Source organism: Anolis sagrei, chromosome 5 (assembly GCF_037176765.1).
Source record: "Anolis sagrei isolate rAnoSag1 chromosome 5, rAnoSag1.mat, whole genome shotgun sequence".
Lineage (NCBI taxonomy): Eukaryota > Metazoa > Chordata > Lepidosauria > Squamata > Dactyloidae > Anolis > Anolis sagrei.
Window position 1 is genome coordinate 138,044,646 of NC_090025.1, and position 23,612 is coordinate 138,068,257.

General features: G+C 37.5%; 1 protein-coding gene across 3 annotated transcripts in view; it reads left to right on the forward strand.

Moving 5' to 3' along the window:
* ARID2 (AT-rich interaction domain 2) overlaps positions 1 to 23,612 on the forward strand; it is a 105,122-nt gene that overhangs the window by 79,731 nt on the left and 1,779 nt on the right. For all 3 annotated transcript variants that reach the window (XM_060777557.2, XM_067469084.1, XM_060777558.2), the window contains 5 exons: positions 16,187 to 16,335; positions 18,033 to 18,171; positions 19,816 to 19,901; positions 21,318 to 21,441; positions 21,527 to 21,618. In XM_060777557.2, the coding sequence (XP_060633540.2) occupies positions 16,187 to 16,335; positions 18,033 to 18,171; positions 19,816 to 19,901; positions 21,318 to 21,441; positions 21,527 to 21,618 (590 nt within the window). The remainder of the gene's footprint in view (positions 1 to 16,186; positions 16,336 to 18,032; positions 18,172 to 19,815; positions 19,902 to 21,317; positions 21,442 to 21,526; positions 21,619 to 23,612) is intronic.

Genomic DNA, 23,612 nt, shown 5'->3' on the forward strand with positions numbered 1-23,612 from the left:
ATTTTACAAATTGTCTCTAAAATATTACGAAAGCTGTTTTGTACATTCATATACTGTTTTATTGAGGAATAGGATTGTTGTTTCAATCTATTGAATTGAATAATGGTAAATCCAGATATATTTGATTAGGCAGAGATGAAGAAACCATTGTATTTGTTTTCTTCTAAGTGCTTGTTTATTCTAAAAACTGACTGCTTCCTTGCATTTTATAGTTCCTAAATGATTTGATCCCCACATATGTAGCATTGAAGGCTGTGTTTACATATTAATGCCCCTGTTTGCGGTTGATGTCTTATTTATGCAGCATGTATACTTTGCATATGCCTCATGCAATAGTGTAAAACAAAAATGGAAACATGTAACCCAATTTAATGCAACTTTATGCATGACTGTTCTTTCAAAACCAGCTCGTTATTGGAAGAAGCTAGACATTTGTCCCTAAAGTGTATAATACCAACTCTTCTTTCACAACAGGTGGCCTGTCTATTCATTGGTTTATAGTGTACACATTCCTGTGTAGAGGATTCTTTTTTTAAAAAAAACATCTCTATATCAAACTGATGCTCTTGAAGGACTTAAATTAGCCAAAGTTTAGTAGTTAAATATTCCTTTATTTTCAGTTTGATATTTAAGGACAGTCTTAATTTTGAATGCAATTTTTAAAGTGAAAATGTGCTAACCTTTTGCAAATTATATACTTATTTTGAGTAGTATATTTGTATTTTGTTATAAAATCATACATAATGTGTACTTTCTCGGTTTCTGTATGTTTCTGTACATAAAATAGTGTACTATGTACTATTTAAAATTATATTATTTACATGCCTGTGTTCACAGGTTGTAAGAAAAACATTTCATCTTCACGAAGTTGAGATTTGTAATGTACAAACACATAGATACTTAATGTAATTTCATCTCATTCAGAAATATTATTTTGGTTAGTACAGTATACCTTCCAGATCCATGGACTCCAGATCTGTGATATCTACCAACCACCGATCGTTACTTTCTATTCATGAAATGATGGCAATGTGAACATGGACATGCTGAAACATCCACAGGCATGTCTCAGCCATTTAGTAATACAGAACTTGCTTATGTACTTTTTGGCATCTGTGGGGTATCCCAGAACAGAATTCATGTGGATCTGAAGGGCTTACTAAACCATCATTTCCAATCTTGCTTGTGGAAAGTTATTCTGAAATTTACAGCTAAAGCCTGTACAATAGTATTTCCCTATGAGCAATTTTCGTTCATGTTAAGAAACAGAATATACTCCTAGGCTCTATAAACGGGCCATATATGTAGTTAAAATCATTGAGTTTAAATTGATAGTGTGCAGTTAGTATGCATGCTTATTCTGGAGAATGGAAATATACACCAGTCCCTTTCTCTGCCTTAATGTAAATCATTATTTAATGACTGAGCCCATAGGCAGTTATTTAAATTGCTTTGGTTTCAGTTAATCTAATTGTTCTGAATGAAAGGTTGCCCCCTACTACAGTGTGTGCCTTAGGATGATAATGTGGTATATTTGTGCTCTTTGGGTCACATAAAATGATGACTGCACAGGATCTAGGTGAGGAGGCATTTGGCAGACATGGAGGTAACTCAGTGTTGACTGACTCTGAATGTAGAAGGTTTCAGAGTTATTTCAACAGGGCGTCAGTGAAAAATGAAGATACCACACTGGACAGAATTCACCTGCTCAATATCTAAGAAGCACTGTTGCTCTTAACAGCTCTGATCATCTGTTGAAAATAAAAGCACCATTGGATGGAAGAGTTGGAGTCAAGCACCATATACACAACTGTAGTAGTTTATCTTGCTGAAATTCCTCTCCCAAAAATATCTGCATTTTCACTTCTGTATTATTTTTTGTGGGCTGAAGACAGAGGTGTAGAAAATCTTGAAATAAAGTTTCTGTTTACTGTAGATACTCATGTATAAGTCAAGCTTCATATATAATTTGAGGGCAGGTTTTGAGGCCAACATTATGGATTTTGATGTCACCTGTGAATAAATTGAGGGTCAAAAAGGAGAAATCAGTGCTGTTTCAGACAGCCAGATACCCCAGCAGCCGCTGCCATTTCCCCTCCCAGGCATTCAAAAAGAACAACAACCAGAAGCAGCACCGTGGTGGAGAATGTAGAGGGAGTCAATGCTTCTTCTTTCTTTTTTTTCTTTTTTTTTTGGAGTCTCCCCAGACATACAATTGCCTTGTCTTCTCTGCCACTCAGAGAAGATAATGATTTAAGGTATAGTATTCACATTGATTGTAGATAAGTCATCCCAGGTTTTTTGTGTTGCTTTTTTTACTAAAATGTCTGGACTTATACATGATTATATATGGTAATAAGAATTTTTCTACATCTTTGATTGAAATCTCAAATCATGTGATCAGTAGTAAATAGAAGAATATGAATAAGAGTTCAATGTATTGTCGAAGGCTTTCATGGCTGGAATCACTCAGTTCTTGTGGGGTTTTTTCAGGCTATATGGCCATGTTCTAGAGGCATTTCTCCTGACGTTTCGCCTGCATCTATGGCAAGCATCCTCAGAGGTGAGGTCTGCTGGAACTGGGGAAAAAAGGGGGTTTATATATCTGTGGAATGACCAGGGTGAGACAAAGGGCTTTTGTAAGTTGGGCTAGGTGTGAATCTTTCAACTGACCACCTGATTAGCATACAATGGGTTGACTGTGCCTGGAGCAAACTCTTCTTGAAAGGTGATTAGATGTCCCTGTCTGTTTTTCTCTCTGCTGTTTTTGCTGTTGCAATTTTAGAATTTTTTAATACTGGTAGCCAGATTTTGTTCATTTTCATGGTTTCTTCCTTTCTGTTGAAATTGTCCACATGTTTGTGGATTTCAATGGCTTCTCTGTGTAGTCTGACATGGTGGTTGTGAGAGTGGTCCAGCATTTTTGTGTTCTCAAATAAAATGCTGTGTCCAGGTTGGTTCATCAGGTGCTCTGCTATGGCTGATTTCTCTGGTTGGAGTAGTCTGCAGTGCCTTTCATGTTCCTGGATTCTTGTTTGGGCGCTGCGTTTGGTGGTCCCTATGTAGACTTGTCCACAGCTGCATGGTATACGGTAGACTCCTGCAGAGGTGAGAGGATCCCTCTTGTCCTTTGCTGAACGTAGCATTTGTTGGATTTTCTTGGTGGGTTTGTAGATTGTTGGTATGTTGTGTTTCCTCATCAGCTTCCCTATGCGGTCAGTGGTTCTCTTGATGTATGGCAGGAACACTTTTCCTCTGGAGGGATCTTCATCTTGACTCTTGTGGCTTGTTCTTGGTCTTGCAGCTCTTCTGATGTCTGAGATGGAATATCCATTGGCCTGTACAGCCCAGTTGAGGTGGTTCAGTTCATCTTGGAGGAGGTGGGGTTCACAAATTCTTTTTGCACGGTCTGTCAAGGCTTTAATGGTGCTTCTTTTTTGACTTGGGTAATGGTTGGAGTTTTTATGTAGATATCTATCTGTGTGTGTGGGTTTTCTGTAAACGGTGTGACCCAATTGTTGATCTGGTTTACGGATGACTAGAACATCTAGAAAAGGCAGTCTTCCTTCCTTTTCTTTTTCCATAGTGAACTGGATGTTTGGGTGGATGCTGTTAAGATGTTCCAGGAACCTGTTGAGTTCTTCTTCTCCATGGCTCCAAATGGTGAAAGTGTCATCCACATATCTGAACCATATAGTGGGCTTTTTGGTTGCTGTTTCAAGAGCTTGTTTTTCAAAGTGTTCCATGTAGAAGTTAGCTATAACTGGGCTGAGAGGGCTCCCCATAGCTACTCCATCTTTCTGTTCGTAGAATTCATTGTCCCACTGAAAATAGCTGGTGGTGAGGCAATGGTGAAACAGCGCCGTGATGTCTTCTGGGAACCTCTGGTTGATGAGTGCCATGGTGTCTGCAACTGGGACCATGGTAAATAGAGACACCAGATCGAAGCTGATCAGTTTGTCATTTGTATTTAGCTTGAGATTGCTGATTTTTTCAATGAAGTGGGCTGAGTCCTTGATGTAGTGTGTTGTGAGCCCAATGTGGCTTTGTAACTGTACAGCAAGAAATTTGGCTAAGTCATATGTGGAGGATCCAATGGCACTCACGATGGGTCTGAGTGGGGTGGAGTCCTTATGGATTTTTGGGAGTCCATAAAGCCTGGGTGGAAGGGCTTCCGATTTACATAGCTGCTGTCGTATGTCAAAGTTGATTGAGGAGTTCTTAATTAGAGTGTTGGTTTTTCTGGTTATTTTGGAAGTTGGGTCTTGCTTAAGTTTTCTGTATATAGTAGGGTCCAGGAGTTTTCTGATCTTCTCCTTGTATTGTTCTATATGCATGATCAACAATTGGGTCACACCGTTTACAGAAAACCCACACACACAGATAGATATCTACATAAAAACTCCAAAAAAGAAGCACCATTAAAGCCTTGACAGACCATGCAAAAAGAATCTGTGAAACCCACCTCCTCCAAGATGAACTGAACCACCTCAACTGGGCTCTACAAGGCCAATGGATATTCCACCTCGGACATCAGAAGAGCTGCAAGACCAAGAACAAGCCACGAGAGTCAAGATGAAGATCGCTCCAGAGGAAAAGTGTTCCTGCCATACATCAAGGGAACCACTGACCGCATAGGGAAGCTGATGAGGAAACACAACATACAAACAATCTACAAACCCACCAAGAAAATCCAACAAATGCTACGTTCAACAAAGGACAAGAGGGATCCTCTCATCTCTGCAGGAGTCTACCGTATACCATGCAGCTGTGGACAAGTCTACATAGGGACCACCAAACGCAGCGCCCAAACAAGAATCCAGGAACATGAAAGGCACTGCAGACTACTCCAACCAGAGAAATCAGCCATAGCAGAGCACCTGATGAACCAACCTGGACACAGCATTTTATTTGAGAACACAAAAATGCTGGACCACTCTCACAACCACCATGTCAGACTACACAGAGAAGCCATTGAAATCCACAAACATGTGGACAATTTCAACAGAAAGGAAGAAACCATGAAAATGAACAAAATCTGGCTACCAGTATTAAAAAATTCTAAAATTGCAACAGCAAAAACAGCAGAGAGAAAAACAGGCAGGGACATCTAATCACCTTTCAAGAAGAGTTTGCTCCAGGCACAGTCAGCCCATTGTATGCTAATCAGGTGGTCAATTGAAAGATTCACACCTAGCCCAACTTACAAAAGCCCTTTGTCTCACCCTGGTCATTTCACAGATATATAAACCCCCTTTTTCCCCAGTTCCAGCAGACCTCACCTCTGAGGATACTTGCCATAGATGCAGGCGAAACGTCAGGAGAAATGCCTCTAGAACATGGCCATATAGCCCGAAAAAACCCACAAGAACTGAGTGAATAAGAGTTGCCAGTATATTTATAGTTTTTGTGAAAATGTATATTATAGAAACTGGTTACTGTGGTCCTGGAGAGAGACTGTAAACATTGTTCTGTTGGATGATATTATGACATCGCCACATGGTTTCCTTGGTTATTATATTATTATTTAAACCCTACCCTGTATCCAAAGTTCTTATGGTAGTACACAATAAAATAACTGTCACCAATTTTAAACAATGTAAACATTAAAATACATCTTAAGAGGAAATGTAAAGTTAAAAGTAGACAGTTTAAAACAGTTTAGAATGATTCAAAACCATATAACCAGAGATTTTTACAAAACTACTCAATAATAATAATAATAATAATAATAATATGCTTTATTTATATTCTTTATATTTATATTTGTAGGCTCTTAAAGCTTCAAGCATGTTTTTACTTATTTCTGGAATGACACCAGTCAAGCCTCTAAGGACAGGTTATTCCATAACTGAGGTCCTGCAGTGGAAAAGCCCCCCCCCCCCTAATCTAGGCATTCATGTTGAATTTGTCTCTTGTAATTTTATAAATCTCAAAAGTGTGTCAAATGCTGAAGGTTAGAAAATTCCAGTCATCAAGTGCACTGGAGATGGTGTTTCTGGAGAAACATTCCTACTTTCCTAAAGTCTAATCCCTAAGTAAAGAAACTGATAGTATATCTAGGTGAAAGGCACTGAATGAAAAGAAGCAGTGCTGTGTCATCATAGCTTTGTGTCTGTGTGGGTGAATGATCAAGTATATTCAACAGGCTGCAGTAGTTCAGTGGGGAGATAGGGTGGGTTACAAATATTTTTGTTGTTGTTATTATTATTATTATTAGTTATTAATTGATATACTGGACATGTTCTGTGACTCAGCCCTAGTAGCTTAAAATAAACTCTTGGGCTGAGCCCAGCCACATTTTATACTTACTTTTCCTCCACTAAGACAAGTTATGGGGAGTTGGGGTGTGTGTGTTGGGTGTGTGTCAGTGACTAGAGGTAATAAAGTGCTTATAAATATTAAAATGTTCAATATCATACATAGAACTAGTCTAGTGATAAAGCTAAACTATAAACAGTTGCACTTCTTTTTCCTTGGCTCTCATGTAGTTGCAGAGAGTGAAATGTCCTGAGAAGAATTAAATGGGATCTTCAACTAACAGATTTATCTTTGTGTTCCTCATCTTCTACACAATAATTGCCAGCTTGTTGTCCCTAAATACAGACTGTCAGGACAAGATTTTGTAGCCAGCAGAGTAATGGTGGAAGCCAGTAGTAGTCCATCACAATAGCAGGGAGGTCAGCAGTCAGAAAAAGAGTTGTGATGTCATAATTGCATCAACCAATAGTGAACAAATGTCAATATGTCCCAGAACTGACATTTCTGGACAACTTTATGTTGCATTTTCCTAACTGTAAGAACTACACTAACAATTATTGTTCTTCTAATCTACTGACAGACCACTTATGGTAACAATCCTTGTTCCTCTATGTTCCTGGTTAAGTTTTTTTTAATTGCTATGAAATAGTTTAATTTACATTTTGCTTGTTTGATTTAAAATTTGTTTCAAGGTTAACATATCAATAGAGAATACCTTTTATTACTTAAACAGCAGTTGGTTTCATTGAAATTATTTTTTGTGGAAATAACTAATAGTTATAGCTCTGCGCATTGTGTTCTATGTTCTTGTTAAGAAGGGGGAAATGTTCAATTCTTTGTATGTGTAGTAAAAATTGACTTAATGTTTTAGTATGACAAAGATATAGATCATTTTTCATTATTTCTATAATGATTTAATGCTGGGCTCTTTCAAGTTGCTCTGTTTTACAGAAACATAATTAGTGAGGCATACAAATAAAATAGGTCAATGAAGCACAGAAATAGCAATAGTATAAAAGAAATATACATTTCCATTCTTAACCTATTCCTTTTTCTTCACATTATAAAGTGTCTTGTTTACCAGTAGTGTTGGAAACACCTATCAAGTATTGATCTGTGTTTTTTACTGTTCTATTTGAAGTCCCTGTTGGCTACGCTATTTCCCTGCTGAGAATATTGGTTGTTTTGGTTTGCTGCATTATTTTATTCCATAATATTAAGGAAACTGAATACATGTTTTTCCATCTTGAGCATAGATTATTAGGATCGTTTCTCAAAAAAATTGGAGAGTTTGTTTTGTGATCTATGTTCTCTGATAACAGTGACAGTTCCACTACACTCTGAGTTATAATCGTTTTGTTGTGCTCCCATTGCTCAGAATGTATTATGACACTCTTGGTTTTTTATCTGAACGATAACATGGGTCCTTTCCTTGAGGTCTGTTAGGGCATACCTCTGTACTTCATTATATGGATTACTTAAGGCAATGCAGGTATAACTCCAGCTGTCCTCAAGTTATTGTTACTCTATTTTCCCCTTCACCCCAATTTTTAAAAGTGAGAGGCTAAGGACTTAATCTTGACTTAAATTGGGACAACAAGGATAATGGTGTTTGAACAATCTTTCTTAACTTTCACAACTGGATTCTGGAGAACTTTAGGCTCAGTCAAGCAACACAGAAAACCCCAGGGATCTGGTTTGTGAAACAAACTAAACAATCTTGTTAGTTTGTGAAACAAACTAACGAACAAACTAAAGAAACTAAATCTCTCTAGGTTCTTAGTCTGCTATTCAAGTGTGCAACAATTAGTTTATCTTCCAACTAACCAGAGAGAAAGAAGAATTTCAAAAACAGATTGCAGATTCTCTCTCTAGTTTGCTGGGAGAGAAATAAGACAGATTGGAAATGACATTCACATAACACTTATGGCCACCCTCACTCCTAATAGGAGCGATTGATCATTTCTTTGTGGCTCATAATTGGTAAGCTACAATTTTTGGCTTATTTTGCCACCCAAATAGTCCCAATATCTTGACATCTAAAATAAGTGACTTGGCGGGAAGTAAGTTTACTGTTTTATTAAGGACAAAGTATGATCTTCCTTTTGTACACTTTATAGCATTTATCTAGAAATAGATAAATTCAAGACAGAATCCTATGAGTGCACTACAATGGCATTCATATCCCAGCAGATGGTGTGCCAGGAGGAAAAAAATAATGGATGTAGCAGCTCTAACAGAAGTGAGGTGTTGAAGAAATGCCGATAAGAGCTGGTGGGGTTTGGGGGGGGGGGGTCTATTTCTGCCAAACATCAGAATTATGTGATAAATACAACCACTAGCAGAGAGTACCAACAGGATTCTATGACATTCAGAAAAATATACATTGTTAATATGTCAGAACTTGCCATCCAAAGTGCTCTCATGAAAGTCCCTTTGTTTTAATGTATTGCAAATTTCTGCAACAGATTGACTTCATTACTTCACTTCAGGAGTGAAGGATAGAACTAAGCATGTGATCAGGCCAAACATGGTGATATTAAAATAAACTTTGACCTGACTATAGTTGAACATTCATACCTATTCAACCATAGAATCTCATAACCAAGAGGATTGTTTATTTTCATTTTGTTTAGGTTTAAGAAACTGGCACATGATATTTTTGCTGTTAATTTGCTTAAGCTCCGTTTTCACTTAAAGTTATTCTGTTACCATTATCATGTATAAGACCTTTGGCAATAATGCAGTGGTTTTCAACCTGTGGGTCCCCAGATGTTTTGGCCTATAACTTCCAGAAATCCCACCCAGATTACCAGCTGTTAAAATTTATGGGAGATGAAGGCCAAAACATCTGTGGACCCACAGGTTGAGAACCACTGCAATAATGGGTACAGAAAACGTATTCATTTTGAACTTGGTATTTATTCTTACTGTTCAAGTTGAAGAAAATAATGAATATTACACATATTATCCTGTGACCTAAATTCTCTTGTTAGTCCTGGCCAGGGTAGAGCCATTAATTTAGTGAAACTTACCTGTGCATTGACTCACCACTCAACTGTCAATTGAATGGGTCTACTCTAGTTGGAATTAACCAACAGAATGCCTACTTGTAATATTTTGTAAATGTTTACTGTGACCTTTATATCAATAGCTCTCTTTGGACTTTCATTTCTGTATGGCATATACTGCTTGAAATATGTGACTCTTTATGCACCATTAATGCTGCTGAATTTCAGAGGAAATACCTCTATTGCTCATTGAACTTCAAGAATGGAACCCCAGTACTTATATGTGAACCTTTTGTCCCATTCAAACTTACAATCAGATGTCAGCCTGGGAGTATTGTTGGGCAGATAGTGTCATCAAACATCACAGCAAGCCCCTTCAGGTATCTAGAAAGAGCCAATGTCTTTCAGAGGGATTGTTCACTTGTTCAACACTAACCCAGTGTAAACGATGCCTAAGATTTTATTATACACATCTAGTAATTCGTATTCTCTTCTGAGCAGCCACATATATGTATATGTTTAGAGGAGAGATATTATCACTTGTTTTGTTTGTTTTCCAATTCAAGGGATGGTTTATTTTAATGTACAAAATGGATAAATGGAAAACAAATGGTTTCAGGTAGCATTTGATATTAGTTACAACTAGGAGTAATGGTTCATTGGATTAATTTTAATTTTTAAAACTCTATATTAGGCTCTTTGATTTTGCCATATTTGCATATCTGCTAATCCAAAGATTAAAATACAGAACTTCTTAAAATGTAGAGAGTCTGAAATTTAAAAAAAAGATGCATTCTTGGTTGTCTCTAGCTTTTCTAAAAGATTTTTGTAATAATTCCAATCTTCACTATATTTGAAACTTTTATGAATTAATAAATGGAAAACAGAAAAAAATGTTTTACTCCTTTATGGTGGGAAAAAAGAGAAATCTTTTTTTTGTTAGTGTTAATATTGCTAACCATACAAATAGTATGTCAGAAATAGTATCTATTCCCTCCCAACTCAAATTTAACCAGGAACATACTTAATGCTAATGCTAAAATGGGTCACAATATCTGTTTTACGATACATATGTACATTTATGATTATCACATAATTATTTCTGTTTGAATAATATATATATCTTTGAATTGTACTCAGTAATGTTTTTTAAAAGGCCACATTTTTGTGTCTTTGAATAATAATCCGTACAAAATCAGTTTACTGAAAAAGCAGGGTAATCTCGTATTACAATTAACGTTCATGTATCAATACCTAAAAAGGTGAAGAGCTTGGGAGTATGCTTCCATTCTCCCATGCAAACGGCACCATAACTATAATTTAATTGCCAACTCATTTCTAGATATCTACATTACTAGGGCCTAGCAAAGCCCCACTACTGGACCTATCCTTTTTTAGCTAGGTCCTCAGCTCAGCACTAGATGATAAAAAGAAAGAACAGAAGGAAATGACACCTCCCTTTTAAAAAGATAACTAGGCATACTAAATCTAATTTTGACACACACACACCAATCTGTCTGTCTGTCTGTCTCTATCTATCTATCTATCTATCTATCTATCTATCTATCTATCTAGCAACCTTATGCAAAGTTGGTCCAAGGCAAATAGCAGGATGACATCCCATATCCTTTTGTTCATAGAAGCTGATAGAACTGACAGTTGACTCTTATTTTGGTATCGTAACTCACAGCCCTGTGCCCTCTGGACATTTCACTACTACTCCCCAGCATTTGCTACAGAGGCAGCTATGGTTTCTTTCTTCTCCCTCTCATTTTTGGCCAGTTTGTACAGCTCCCCAAAGATCCCAGTGGCACAAAATTGATTCCCAGAGTTGACACAGTTACACAGTTACTTTAAATGTACTACTCAGATGAACGTGCCTTTTCATAGCAGTATGCAAACTATAATAAGTATAAGCTGCAACTAGTACATACTAAAGTTATTGATCTCCTAACCTAGACAGAGAAATATGCACTGCCATTATTTTATGAAGGACGTGAATGGCCAGGTTATTTTAGAGCTCAGTTCAAGGTTCCTACCTCCCCATCCATTAATAATGAAGTTGAATACATGTTTTTCCTTAGGTTGTCTCTGGAAGAGTATTAAATAAATGTTACATGGTTTCATTAATACAATAAGTGACTAATTAAAATCCAGTAGGAGTTTAAGAAAGTAAAAGAACACATTGTTGATTCTGATGTTTGAAACAAGATTATATGGCAAAAACACATTGTGAAAGTTTGCCTTCCACACAGGTCTTGTATCTCAGGATCTGATCTGAGGTTTTCTGCTTTAAACTGGATTATATGAGTCCGCACTGCCAGATAATCTGGGATAAACAAAAAACCTGGAATCAGATCCTGGGATATAGGGCCTATCTGGAAGGCCCCATAGACACTTCATCTGAACAACTCCTTTTTTTTAAAAGACCTTAAATTATTCCTTACATGTTTGCATCTCTTGTGTATTTTCTTAAAGGTAGTTCTTTGGGGAGAAAAGGAAGAGCTCAGAACTGTATTACTCAGCTCTTTTAAAACATAACCTAGATCTAAATCTCATTGTCCATCCATGCTAGAATGGGTCTATTAAATCAATGCAACATGCATACTTGTTGATTTACCAAGTTACCATTGATTTAGTTTGTGTATTGTGTTTGGGATTGATAATTGGATTTTAGCCAGCATTCCCACAATGTATCTGTAGATTCTTGCTATGCTTCCATTCTCCCTGTAAATGTGATCAGATATTGAGAAAATGTTTCCAGAACTGAAGATTCAAGATTTGAATCTAACAATAGCACTTCTTCCCTTTCTGTTTCCCTCTTCTTAAATACGATTTTATTTAACTAGATTTTTGTAGAAAAGTAAATTAATAAAGGTTTCAGGCAATTCTGTTGGCTGCTGCCTTGTCTTGATTTGGTGCACTTATTTGCTAGAAAATAGGTACATAGCTTCTGTGAGTATTATGCATTGTGTATGGAGCTATTAAAGTCCACAGATTACATGATGAAGCTTGCTATTTAGTCGCTGATAGCTTTTGAAGAGCAAAGCAATATTGAGAATCAAAACTTTAATAAACTATTGTCTGTTCAGCAAAAATGTGATGTTAAGCAGGCAGTCCAATTTTCAGAGTCCTAATAATCTCTGCCCTGCATGCATGCAATTCATGTTTTCTCAATGTATTTATGTTAGGTGCTGAGGAATGTTTTGTATATGCTTGGCTTTCCTTTGTTTCTTTCTAAGAGGAATGAACTGCACTTTATAATTGATTTGGTAGCTTTGGTGTCAAACTAGTGCTCTGTGATAAAGAATAATCAAAATGTTATGGTTATACTGATATAAGGAAGTCTTTTTAAAAGAATCTAAGATGTGTTTAAAATGTCTGCTTAAAATTCACTTCTGTCACTATTTTAATTTACAGATTCTTGTTTGATTTCTTAGGGTTGACATGCCTGGATTCTATATTTTATATGTATTTGTTAGGAGATGTACAAAATGCTGTAACTGCATGAATTGCTATATGGCAAAGACTTATCAGAGCCAAGGAAAGGTCTTGATACAGCTAGTCATGCTGTTCTATGGATGCAAAACAATGTGTTGTCCTACATCCCTGACATTCAATTGTTTCTTAATATTAACTAATAGCATGATGATTTGGGATTTTTTTTTACAAATGCTTTGATTGTTTGCATTTGCTTAAATGATTGCATTCTATATACGTAATTTAAGCTATTTGTTTCTTCCATGACTTGATTAGCCATAAAGTAGAATGAAAATGAATGTTCACTAAGATCCCTGATCACAGGGTCTGGCCCTCATCTCTGGACATCAAGATGGAATAAAATTTCTAGTCTTTCGCGATCCTTCTTCCTTTCTCCCATTAAAATTTCCTACTTGCACAAATCTTCCTTTTTGCAAAACCCTGTTTATCCCTTACTTCTTTATCTGCCTTCTTTCCACCTCTCTTTTTGTCTCCCTCTTGTTCCTTCAACTTCTAATCCTTACTAAATTCACAGTCCTGCTTCTTCTTCCATTTCTGTGTCTTCTTTGCTGCCCTTCTGTCAAGAAAACATTGAAACTATGCCTTGGGATATGTTACATTATTAGTACATTGAAAGTAGGATATGTCCAATTAAAGTCAAAAGTGTCTGCTTCAGAACAGAGATCCATAGATAGGAATATTTATTGTTCATTCGTTCAGTCATTTCCGACTCTTCATGACTTCATGGACCAGTCCACACCAGCGCTCCCTGTCAGTCGTCACCACCCCCAGATACTTCAAGGTCAATCCAGTCACTTCAAGGATTCCATCCATCCATCTTGCCCTTGGTTGGCCCATCTTCCTTTTTCCTTCTATTTTCCCCAGCATCATTGTCTTCTCTAAGCTTTCCTTTCTTCTCATGATGTGGCCAAAGTACTTCATCTTAGCCTCTACTATTCTTCCCTCCAATGAGCAGTCAGGTTTTATTTCTTAAGTATGGATTGGTTGGATCTTCTCACTGTCTAAGGCACTCTTAAGTACTTTCCTCCAGCACCACAGTTCAAAATCATCTATCTTCCTTCGCTCAGTCTTCCCTATGGTCCAGCTCTCACATCCGTAGGTGACTATGGGGAATACCATTGCTTTAACTATGCAGATCTTTGTTGCCAGTGTGATGTCTCTACTCTTCACTATTTTATCAAGATTGGTCATTGCTCTCCTCCCAAGAAGTAAGCGTCTCCTGATTTCTTGGCTGCAGTCTGCGTCTGCAGTAATCTTTGCACCTATAAATACAAAGTCTGTCACTGCCTTCATGTTTTCTCTCTCTATTTCCCAGTTGTCAATCATTATTGCCATAATCTTGGTTTTTTTTAATGTTTAACTGCAACCCAGCTTTTGCGCTTTCTTCTTTCACCTTGATTAGAAGGCTCCTCAGCTCCTCCTCACTTTCGGCTATCAAAGTGGTGTCATCTGCATATCTAAGGTTGTTAATGTTTCTTCCAGCAGTTTTCACCCCAGCCTTGCATTCCTCAAGCCCCGCAAATCTAGGAATACTAGATGCATAGAAATACAGGGATAGGATTCTTCAGTCCAGAGTGGAGAAAAAAATACTTTCCAACCAGAAGGTGTTTTTTTTAAATTTCTTGAGAGTTTTATTTGATGTATGCTAAATGTATATGCTTAATGATATCATCTGAAGTTGTCCCTGGGATTTATATCAGGAGTATTTCTAAACAGATAGTCCTAATGCTCACAAATGGAGAGTTTTTAAATATTTTGAATGTTAGACTCTGGTTGAAATGAGTTGTGCTCTTCATAGCAACATCCATACAGTGCTACACAGAAGACGAAGGCAACCCTCATAAATGAGCACAGCAGATGTGTTTTATGCAAGAATAGAAAGCTATAGTTAGCTAGATATAATATTGAGAATAACGATGTAATGTTGAGAATGTTGTGCCGTTTTTGCCATTTCCTGTATTATATTGGAAAATTACTCTGTACAGTAATACACATGCTTGTTTGTGATAATAGTGTAATTCGGTGTCAAAACCCATTGTTTGTAGAAAGCCATATTTGTTTCTTGTGCTAGATTGCTGTTTTACGTGTTGAAAATAAGAAGAAGCAACAGATCAGCAGTCTTACACACACAAAAACACATGGCTTCCTTTAAACAGTCTTTTTTGGACCGTTTCACTAGTCTCATGTGTATTATTGGGCAGAATAGTTTCACAAACCACTTCAGGATGTGTAAATACAAGGCAAGACATGTGCAGAAGTATGTGTTTTTTTGCAGCAAGGGAGAAGACTGGAAATTGCCCCCATTTATAAGGACAGAACAGTAAAATATTAACATTCCTAACTGTCCATGAATTGTAGTCTCCTCTAGGATGGTACCTTTGCTCTATTGAGATACTCATGACCTAGTCTATTTACCTGGACCTTCTATATATCATATTTAGGGAAGGATAGAGAAGCTGCCATGATATGAAAGAAGCTGCCATGATACGTCACAAGTCCCAAAGCTAAACACAGTCTAATGTGTGGAGCAACATGACCATATTGTCTATATTGTCAATATTTTAGAGAGGCTATAGGTCTCAGTTGTCACCTTAAAAAATATACAGATGATACTTTCACCAAGTAGTGTATGGTGTCTTCTGTAATGTATCTCATTGAGAAGAAAAGGAACGATGACAATAACAGCAAAAAAACAAAAACAAAACAAAAACAACAATGGAAATCAACACAGATATCAAAGAAAAGGATTCTGCCTTTGACATGCTAGTATTTTACTTGCTGAAGTTATATCTGCAGGACAGCTCTCAAATGTGGTTTTCTTTCTTTAAGTAGTATAGGAAATCTGAAGCAGTTATCTGGTCTGTCTCATTGCTCAGATGAAGATGAGTTTTGAGGTTAAAGGTTTACACAGCCTCATTCCCTCTCATGTTACGCATACATGTGACATATCCATAGTGAAAATGTAGATAAAAACTTTCAACTATTTTAGCTTTGTTTGTCATTCTATGAAGTATTGAAAAGAAAAGCTAGAAATATATGGTGGTGTTATAGAAGTTTTAAAGTATTCACTCTGAAAAAATGTTGCCAAATTCACATTGTTTTGTTAAATAAGACTTGCAGTATTTTGATAAAGATTTCTATCTGTAAAGTTCTCTAACAGCTGTAACGTATTCTGTGTTGAACCTAGAAAATAAAAATAGGGAAGTTGTAGAATACTGGAAAAATCTGTATACTGCGTAGCTCAACATTTCCCCAGTCTTTGTTTTCTTTATACTATTTCAAGTCAAGGGATTCATGGGTATCGGTAACAAAATACATACTTGCTTATACTTGTTACCTAATGCTGCACTATTCAGTAAATAGCAAAGCAAAGTGAAATTTCACTCCTTACTATTTTAAACTTTTTTCCACAGAGCACACCTGTCACACCGGTACCGACAATGCAAGTCCAAGGCCCACCTGTCAGTTTGCCGCCTTCTGTGTATGCTGTACCAAGTCCTCATGTGGAACATGCAAAAAAACCTGGACAGAATTTCATGTGTCTTTGGCAATCATGTAAAAAGTAAGTGTGTTTCCATAAGCGCTGTGTTTCCATAAGCCCTTTCCAATTGTTATTTTAATATGATATATGTAATTGTTGGTTGGATCACTTTGAAAGGCCTGTATAGGACTGACAATGTATTATTTACATAAAGGGGTTTTCCACATTTTTCTAGATGATGGCCACCCCCCCCCCAAAAAAAAAAAACCCTTGGGAATCATATCATGAAGGAATTGTAAAAAAGGTTTATTGTATTGGCACTCTGTGAGTTACACATAGGTGTAGATGGATTGATTACATACTGACCTATAGATTATTCATCGTCTAAGAAGTTTGACAAGTTGACTGTCAAAAGCTGTCCACCTACCTGCCTGTTGAGGCAGTAAATCTTTACACCAGGCCTGCACAACCAGGTGTTTGGGACTCCAACTACCAGAAGCCCTAACCAGCTTGTCTAGTGGTCAGGAATTCTAGGAGCTGAAGTCCAAAACACCTGGAGGGCTACAGGTTGTGCAGGTCTGCTTTAGACTATAAAGCCTATGGAGGTTCAGAGTCTTCCACCCATAACTCTTTTTCTAACTTAGAAGCATTGACAGTCTCCAGTGTAGTTTCATTAGGAAACTAGTGAGTGATGATGGAACATAAAGTAGATTACCATCAGTTGGGTTAAGAGAAGGGGTTGCTTTCTAATGGTTCACAGAACTTCATCTGAAGAAAATCATGCTCTTTTCACTACAGTATATTCATAATTTTTATTTAAGGGGAGGATGGAACTTTTTTTCCGAGTCAACACTCATTGTCTCCCCTATAAGGGATTGTTGTTTGTTTGTTCCTTTCAGTACATACATGCAGAGTCTTGCTCAAGTTTGAATCACATCATGGATCCACATACAGTTCAGCCATGTCCCTAAGAAGTTCATAATAAGGAAAAGAAAACAGCAACATCCTTCTGCTATTGCCATGAGGGTGGCAACTTAAATATCTTATTAAAGCTATCTAAGGCAATGAACATCTCACACCTTTATACACTGAAATGCTGTCTTTTGAAAGCACTTTCTTCTATCTGTCCCAAATCTACTAATCAATTTCACTGAGCAACTCAGTGTTCCTCTCTTTTGACAAATAGTTTTCTATCCGTATTTTCTATACTAGGCACCATGTGATAACTCTCATATCTTGTTCCCTCAGTAGTCTTTCTCAGAGCCCTCTGGAGAGAGATATATTTTCCTATGATTAGTATGCACCCTCATTTTCATGTCGCAGGTTGAATAGACTCTTCAGTATAATTGAGACCTTTGCTTGCATAAGGGGGAAGTTTTGCAAACAGCATCTTAGAGAAGTCTTTAAAGCAGTAGTTCTCAACCTGTGGGTCCCCAAGTGTTTTGGCCTACAACTCCTAGAAATCCCAGCCAGTTTACCAGCCCTTAGGATTTCTGGGAGTTAAAGGCCAAAACATCTGGGGACCCACAGGTTGAGAATTACTGCTTTAAAGGCTTACAAAAATATATGAATTCATTTGTTAGTTTACCAATTAGTATTGTACCTTCTTCTGCCACAGAGACAACTGTGTGAAAGGCTTCTGGCAGTGTTATGTAGAATTTATGAACAATGTATTTTTACAACATATTGACTGATTGCTTTTTTATTTTTCAGAACTGAAGTGTTAGCAAAATATTTATTTTCAATGATTCTAAAAACACCTTACATTTATTTACTAGGTGGTTTCAAACACCAGCCCAGGTTTTCTATCATGCAGCAACAGAGCATGGAGGAAAAGATGTTTATCCTGGGCAGTGTTTATGGGAGGGCTGTGAACCTTTCCAGCGGCAAAGGTTTTCCTTCATAACCCACTTACAGGTAACATTGTTGTTAATTATTCCTAGTACTGTTATTTAAATCCCACTTTTTCCCAATCTGGGACTCAAGGCAGCTTGTGATAGTTGAAACTGAACCAACTAAAGATTTACAGCTTTAAATTTTTAACAATGAGATTGAAGGCAGTGGAAACCAAACAATTAGCACAATTAGTCTTTTTGCCCTAAGTGATACCAAGGACACTGATCACAAAACAGCAGCAATAGACAAAGGAGTGCCCCCCCCCCCCCCCCCGGAATACTTCAAAGCCATGCCAGATCAACAAAAATTCATTAATTTATTTTGGTATTTGCAGAGTGTCTTTCAAAGTATATCTGCGTAGCAAACAGTAAACGCAACCAAAATTGGTTGCAAAAACAAGAAAGCAGTGATAAAGCTGATACAAGAAGAAATTAGCAGATATCAAAACAATATTAACATTGAATCCCATATATATAATATAACCTGATAAAATCTTAACTTACTTATAAATCAAGATAAAAAAGTGATCTTTAGTTCACACCTGGTGGGTTTCTGTGATTGGAGAACATCAAACCACTAACAAAAAAACCATTACTGTATGTTTGATCTCCTAATTTGTTCCACAGACAAATTACCGATATAAGGTAAAGTAGTCCATTAATGCTTGTATCTGACTATTTAGGGTTAAAAGTTCCAGTACCAATACCAAATTGGGCCAAGCAATGCTCTGGTTGCATCCAGTATAACTGCCTAACAGCTGTCAGTTATTCACCAGTCACATTTTTAACTAACCAACTTGATGTTTCCAAATAATGTTTCAAGGCAGACCTACAGAGAGCATCCTTGGGATTTTTCTGTCAGGGAGCTCTAAAGCAACTCCATGTTGCCTCTCTTTATAGAGCATCTTATAATGGATGCTTCTTCCAAACTGGGTGCTTTCATCTTTAGAATCCCAGGGCCTCTTTATAGCAAGACTCATACATCCTTCCATGAAACTGTTGCTTAGTGCGACTGCAAAGAAGGGACTTGAATACAATGGGAATTCATCTAGTGGCTTCTATATAATCAATCCATCTTTCCCTTCCCACTGCCAGCACCCTGCAGCTTTCTTGAAAATTGCTATCAGTAAGAATGAATAGGACAATTAAGGAAGTATTTGCTCTTTAAAAAAAAAAGGATATGCATACTAGAGAATCCCATTATTTACCTCTGTGTTGAGTTAGTGTTGAACCATTGCATCAGTAGGGTGTCTTTGGTTGGGACGCGCTATAGAATCTAGATCTAGAGATGACTTCACCTTTAGGAGCAAAGTGCAAGCACCAATTCCCTGCCTACAGCATCAGAGTTTTCTAAAGCTACTATGCATAAGTCCTCAGACAGTAGAGCTGTATAATGAAATACTTATTAAGCAACCTGTCCTTAAAAATGTCCATAGCGGGGATGGAAATCATGCAGCCATCCTGCAACTGGACTGCAGTTCCCAGCAATCTTCACCATTGCCCATGCTGGCTGGGGCAGGTGCGACTTGCCTGTGAATGTGCATGAATGACCACCAATTTGCATTCAACCCAGGGTTGTGATAGCTTTGCACTGCATCTCTGCATTTTTTTTCTCTCTGTTGAGCCTATGTTGTATAGTAATAATATTTTTAACCCCCTCAAACAGGATAAACACTGCTCAAAAGATGCTCTCCTAGCAGGACTAAAGCAAGAAGAACACGGACAAGCGGGAGGTTCAAAATCTTCCACAAAGTAAGGGGCATGATCCTCATTAATTGTCTACAATCAGAATCTTATGCATACTTACTGTAAAGTAAATATGTTTAGGATTACAGCGTGAAGCTTATCAGATGAAATCTGTGAAATTTTGCAGTCCAGGGTGAAGCAAGGTAAAAGTCAGAGTCAGCAGGCTATTGAAGCCATGATCTGAATTGCCAGAGCCCACTGAGCTCCTCCTTTTCGGTAACCTCTTGCTTACTGATCTGTGGATTTTAATCAAGCATGCCTTATGTACAAAACGTGTGCCCTTCTATGGATGCGAAGCACTATTTCTCCCAATTTTTATAGAATACCCAATGCCTTAGACTCCAACTAAATCTACTGATCTAATTCTTTCCCTTACATCTTTCATCATTATTTATCCAATTATGATCTAAATCCAAATCCCCATACAGTTCCAGTGCCAACTGAAGTCACTCTTGTTCAGTACAGGATTGATGATCTAGCAACTGACAAGCACCACTGGATATTTGGAGCAGCATTGTTTCATTTTAAATGATCTTATAGAGTAATCCCTATGACAGAGCACAGTTAATCCCCTGTCACCCTTAGCACAAATCCACAAATGTGTTTGAACACCACGAGAAGCTGTTGTATGAACCATAAAAGTTGTGTGGTGCTGTCCCTTTGTGCTGTATCAATTTCAAAGTGTTTTTAGGCCGCCATTCTTTTGGTGACATGTATTACCATGGCCTCCCTTTATACCTTTTAACATTATTGTGAAAACGGTTTTTGGTACAAGTTCTCTAGTGACCAAGTGAAGATGGGTGCATGCATAGACTTCCCAGTTGGTAAACCTCTCTTAGTTTGATGCTTTAGTATGAATACCAGTGTGAAAGGGAAAAAGTTGAGTCCCACCAGATACTTCAGCTGTGTGGTTGACAACATATTCAAAAAGATACTTTATCATAATATTCAAATGGGTAGGCATAAGTGGGCAATGTAGTAAGGAAATAATTTGGAAACATACCCAGACTTAAAAGATGCTAGTTATTTAACACTATGTGTCTTTTCATGGCACAGTAATGGCTTGGTTGAAAACTAAGATTTGCAGACTGACTTCACCGTACCATATATACATGTATAAGTAAACCTCATGTATAACTTGAGTGACAGGTTTTGGGAGCAAAGCAATGAACTTGGATGTGACCAGTGGAGAAGTCGAGGGCCATTCCACATTGAGGTGGTGCTCTTGGCCACCTTTTCCCTTTTTTTTTTTTTTGGGGTAATAATTAATTGATAACTCAGGTTTTGGGGGTTGGTTGGCTTTTAAAATAACATTTCTAGATCTAAATATGAGTATATAGGAGCGTGGTTCCTTCTCAGTGTTGAGCACTTGTCAAGTCTACCAATGTTATAATCCATTTCCTTGCTTTTTGACTTCTTTAGACCACCAAATGTTGGGGGTGCTTCTTCCACTCCCAGAGCACAGAAGGCCATTGTCAATCATCCCAGTGCCGCCCTCATGGCATTGAGGAGGGGATCAAGGAACCTTGTTTTCAGAGATTTCACAGTAAGTAAAGGCAACCCTGCATTGCATAGAAAGGAGGCAAACTTTGTCACCCTTGGCCCTAATGTTGTTTTCTCTTCTGTTTAAGGATGAAAAAGAGGGACCAATTACTAAACACATCCGATTAACAGCTGCCTTAATATTAAAAAATATTGGTAAATATTCAGAATGTGGTCGCAGGTGAGCAAACCATTTCTTAAAAATTGTTTTTTAAAAAAAAAAAATAGAAATGCCTCCTTGCCACTGCTTCTAATCATGCCTGAGTTCTTATGGTCAAAGTAAAAAAAAAATGTTTGAAATAAACGTGAACTGAATGCAATTGTTTAAGATTATTGTGCCAGGTAGTTCAGTTAATTCACAATATGTTGTCGAAGACTTTCATGGCCGGAATCACTGGGTTGTTGTGAGTTTTCCAAGCTCTATGGCCATGTTCCAGAAGCATTCTCTTCTGATGTTTTGCCCACATCTATGGCAGGCATCCTCAGAAGTTGTGAGGTCTGGAACATGGCCATGTAACCTGGAAAACTCACAGTAATCCAGTAATTCACAATAGTTTTTGGAGATCAGACTTTGTTTTAAATGTTTCTTTTGGGCAAATGTTAGCCTTTGACCTTTGTAGGTATGTTTGTTTGTTTATTTATTTATTTCCTTTATTTATACCTTGCCTTTTTCCCTATATTTCTTTGATTGTAATATGCCATCGATTGTAACAGGCACACTAATTTCAGTACCACCAACAGAAAAAAGCCCTCTCTCTCTCTCTGTGTGTGTGTGTGTGTAATTTTATTTATTTACAGTATTTATATTCCGCCTTTCTCACCCTCAGAGCATATCACAGAACACATATTATACGGCAAACATTCCATACCGTTATACACTGACAAGACAGACAACTGTACATAGAGTTGTATATAGGCTTTCCTGTCTTCTGCATCTTGGAGGCTGTGCTTGGTTCCGGCTTTTGGGGGGGGGGGTGTTTTGCTCCACTTTCCCTGCCAAAGAGCTTTTGTTTCTAAACTTCCTCCTTCATCGAATCGTTGGCATTTTTCTGGCATTTTCTTATGGGTGCCTTAAATACCTCCCTGCTTAAGCGGTACATATTTATCTATTCACATTGCTGTTTTTGAAATTGCTAGGTAGGCAGAAGCTGGGCTCACCCTGACCCAGGCTTTGAACTGTCAGCCTTTCAATTGGCAAGATTTACTGCAGATGCAGATGCAGTTGGTGGTTAACCTGCTATGCTAAAGCCCAGCCCGACACATATAATAAAGCACCCTCAATTTTAAGATGCATCCCATTTTTAGAGATATTTATATGGGGGAAAAGTGCATCTTTAGAACTAAAGAAATACAGCCATTGCCTTCCAAGCAAAGACACCCTCCTGTAGACTGACTTTTTGTCTTCACTTTTGAATGTGTTACTTCACCACAATCTCCTTTTACTTTAAATAAAAAGAAATGGAATATTTCTTAAAATAACCCATGACTGCTTTACAGTCGGCCTTTTATGGCCTGAATTAAAAAAAATAAAAATCTAAAAAGCAAAACTTGATTTTGCCATTTTATATAAGGGACACAATTTTATTAAATTTTTGTATATAATGGGACTTGATAACCGCAGATTTTGGTATCCACAAGACGTCCTGGAACCAAATCCCAGCAGATGCCAAGAGCACACTGTATTACTCTAGGTTTTTTGGTTCCGTTTCTTTCAGTATCTCATAAGATTTGCAGAGATGAAACTATTGGGGGAGGAAATCATAGGGTATTTTTTCTCTTTCACCAGAAATCTCTGTCCTTTTTTGCCTTCCTCCTTTCTTTTCTCTGGCCTTGCATTTTCCTCTCCTTCTAGCATCTAATGGCTTATCTAGTTAAAATCTGTTTTCTGTGTACAGTACTTTGGCCTTTGTCACCGAGTCTAGTACATATCTTTTTGTAGTATTCAGATTGCAGTATTTTTAGAGACTGTTCTTGTTGGGATGAAATGATGTACAGTAGAGACTTGCTTACCTGACATAAACGGACCAGCAGAACATTGGATTACAAAAAATTTCGGATAATATGGAGTCTCCTTCTGTTAGCCGAATGCGGAAGAAGAGCATGGAAATCACAGAGGGAAGGAGAAAGGATGCTCCCGCTTCCGGTCCTGCCACTTTCCCCCCTTTCCTCCCTTCT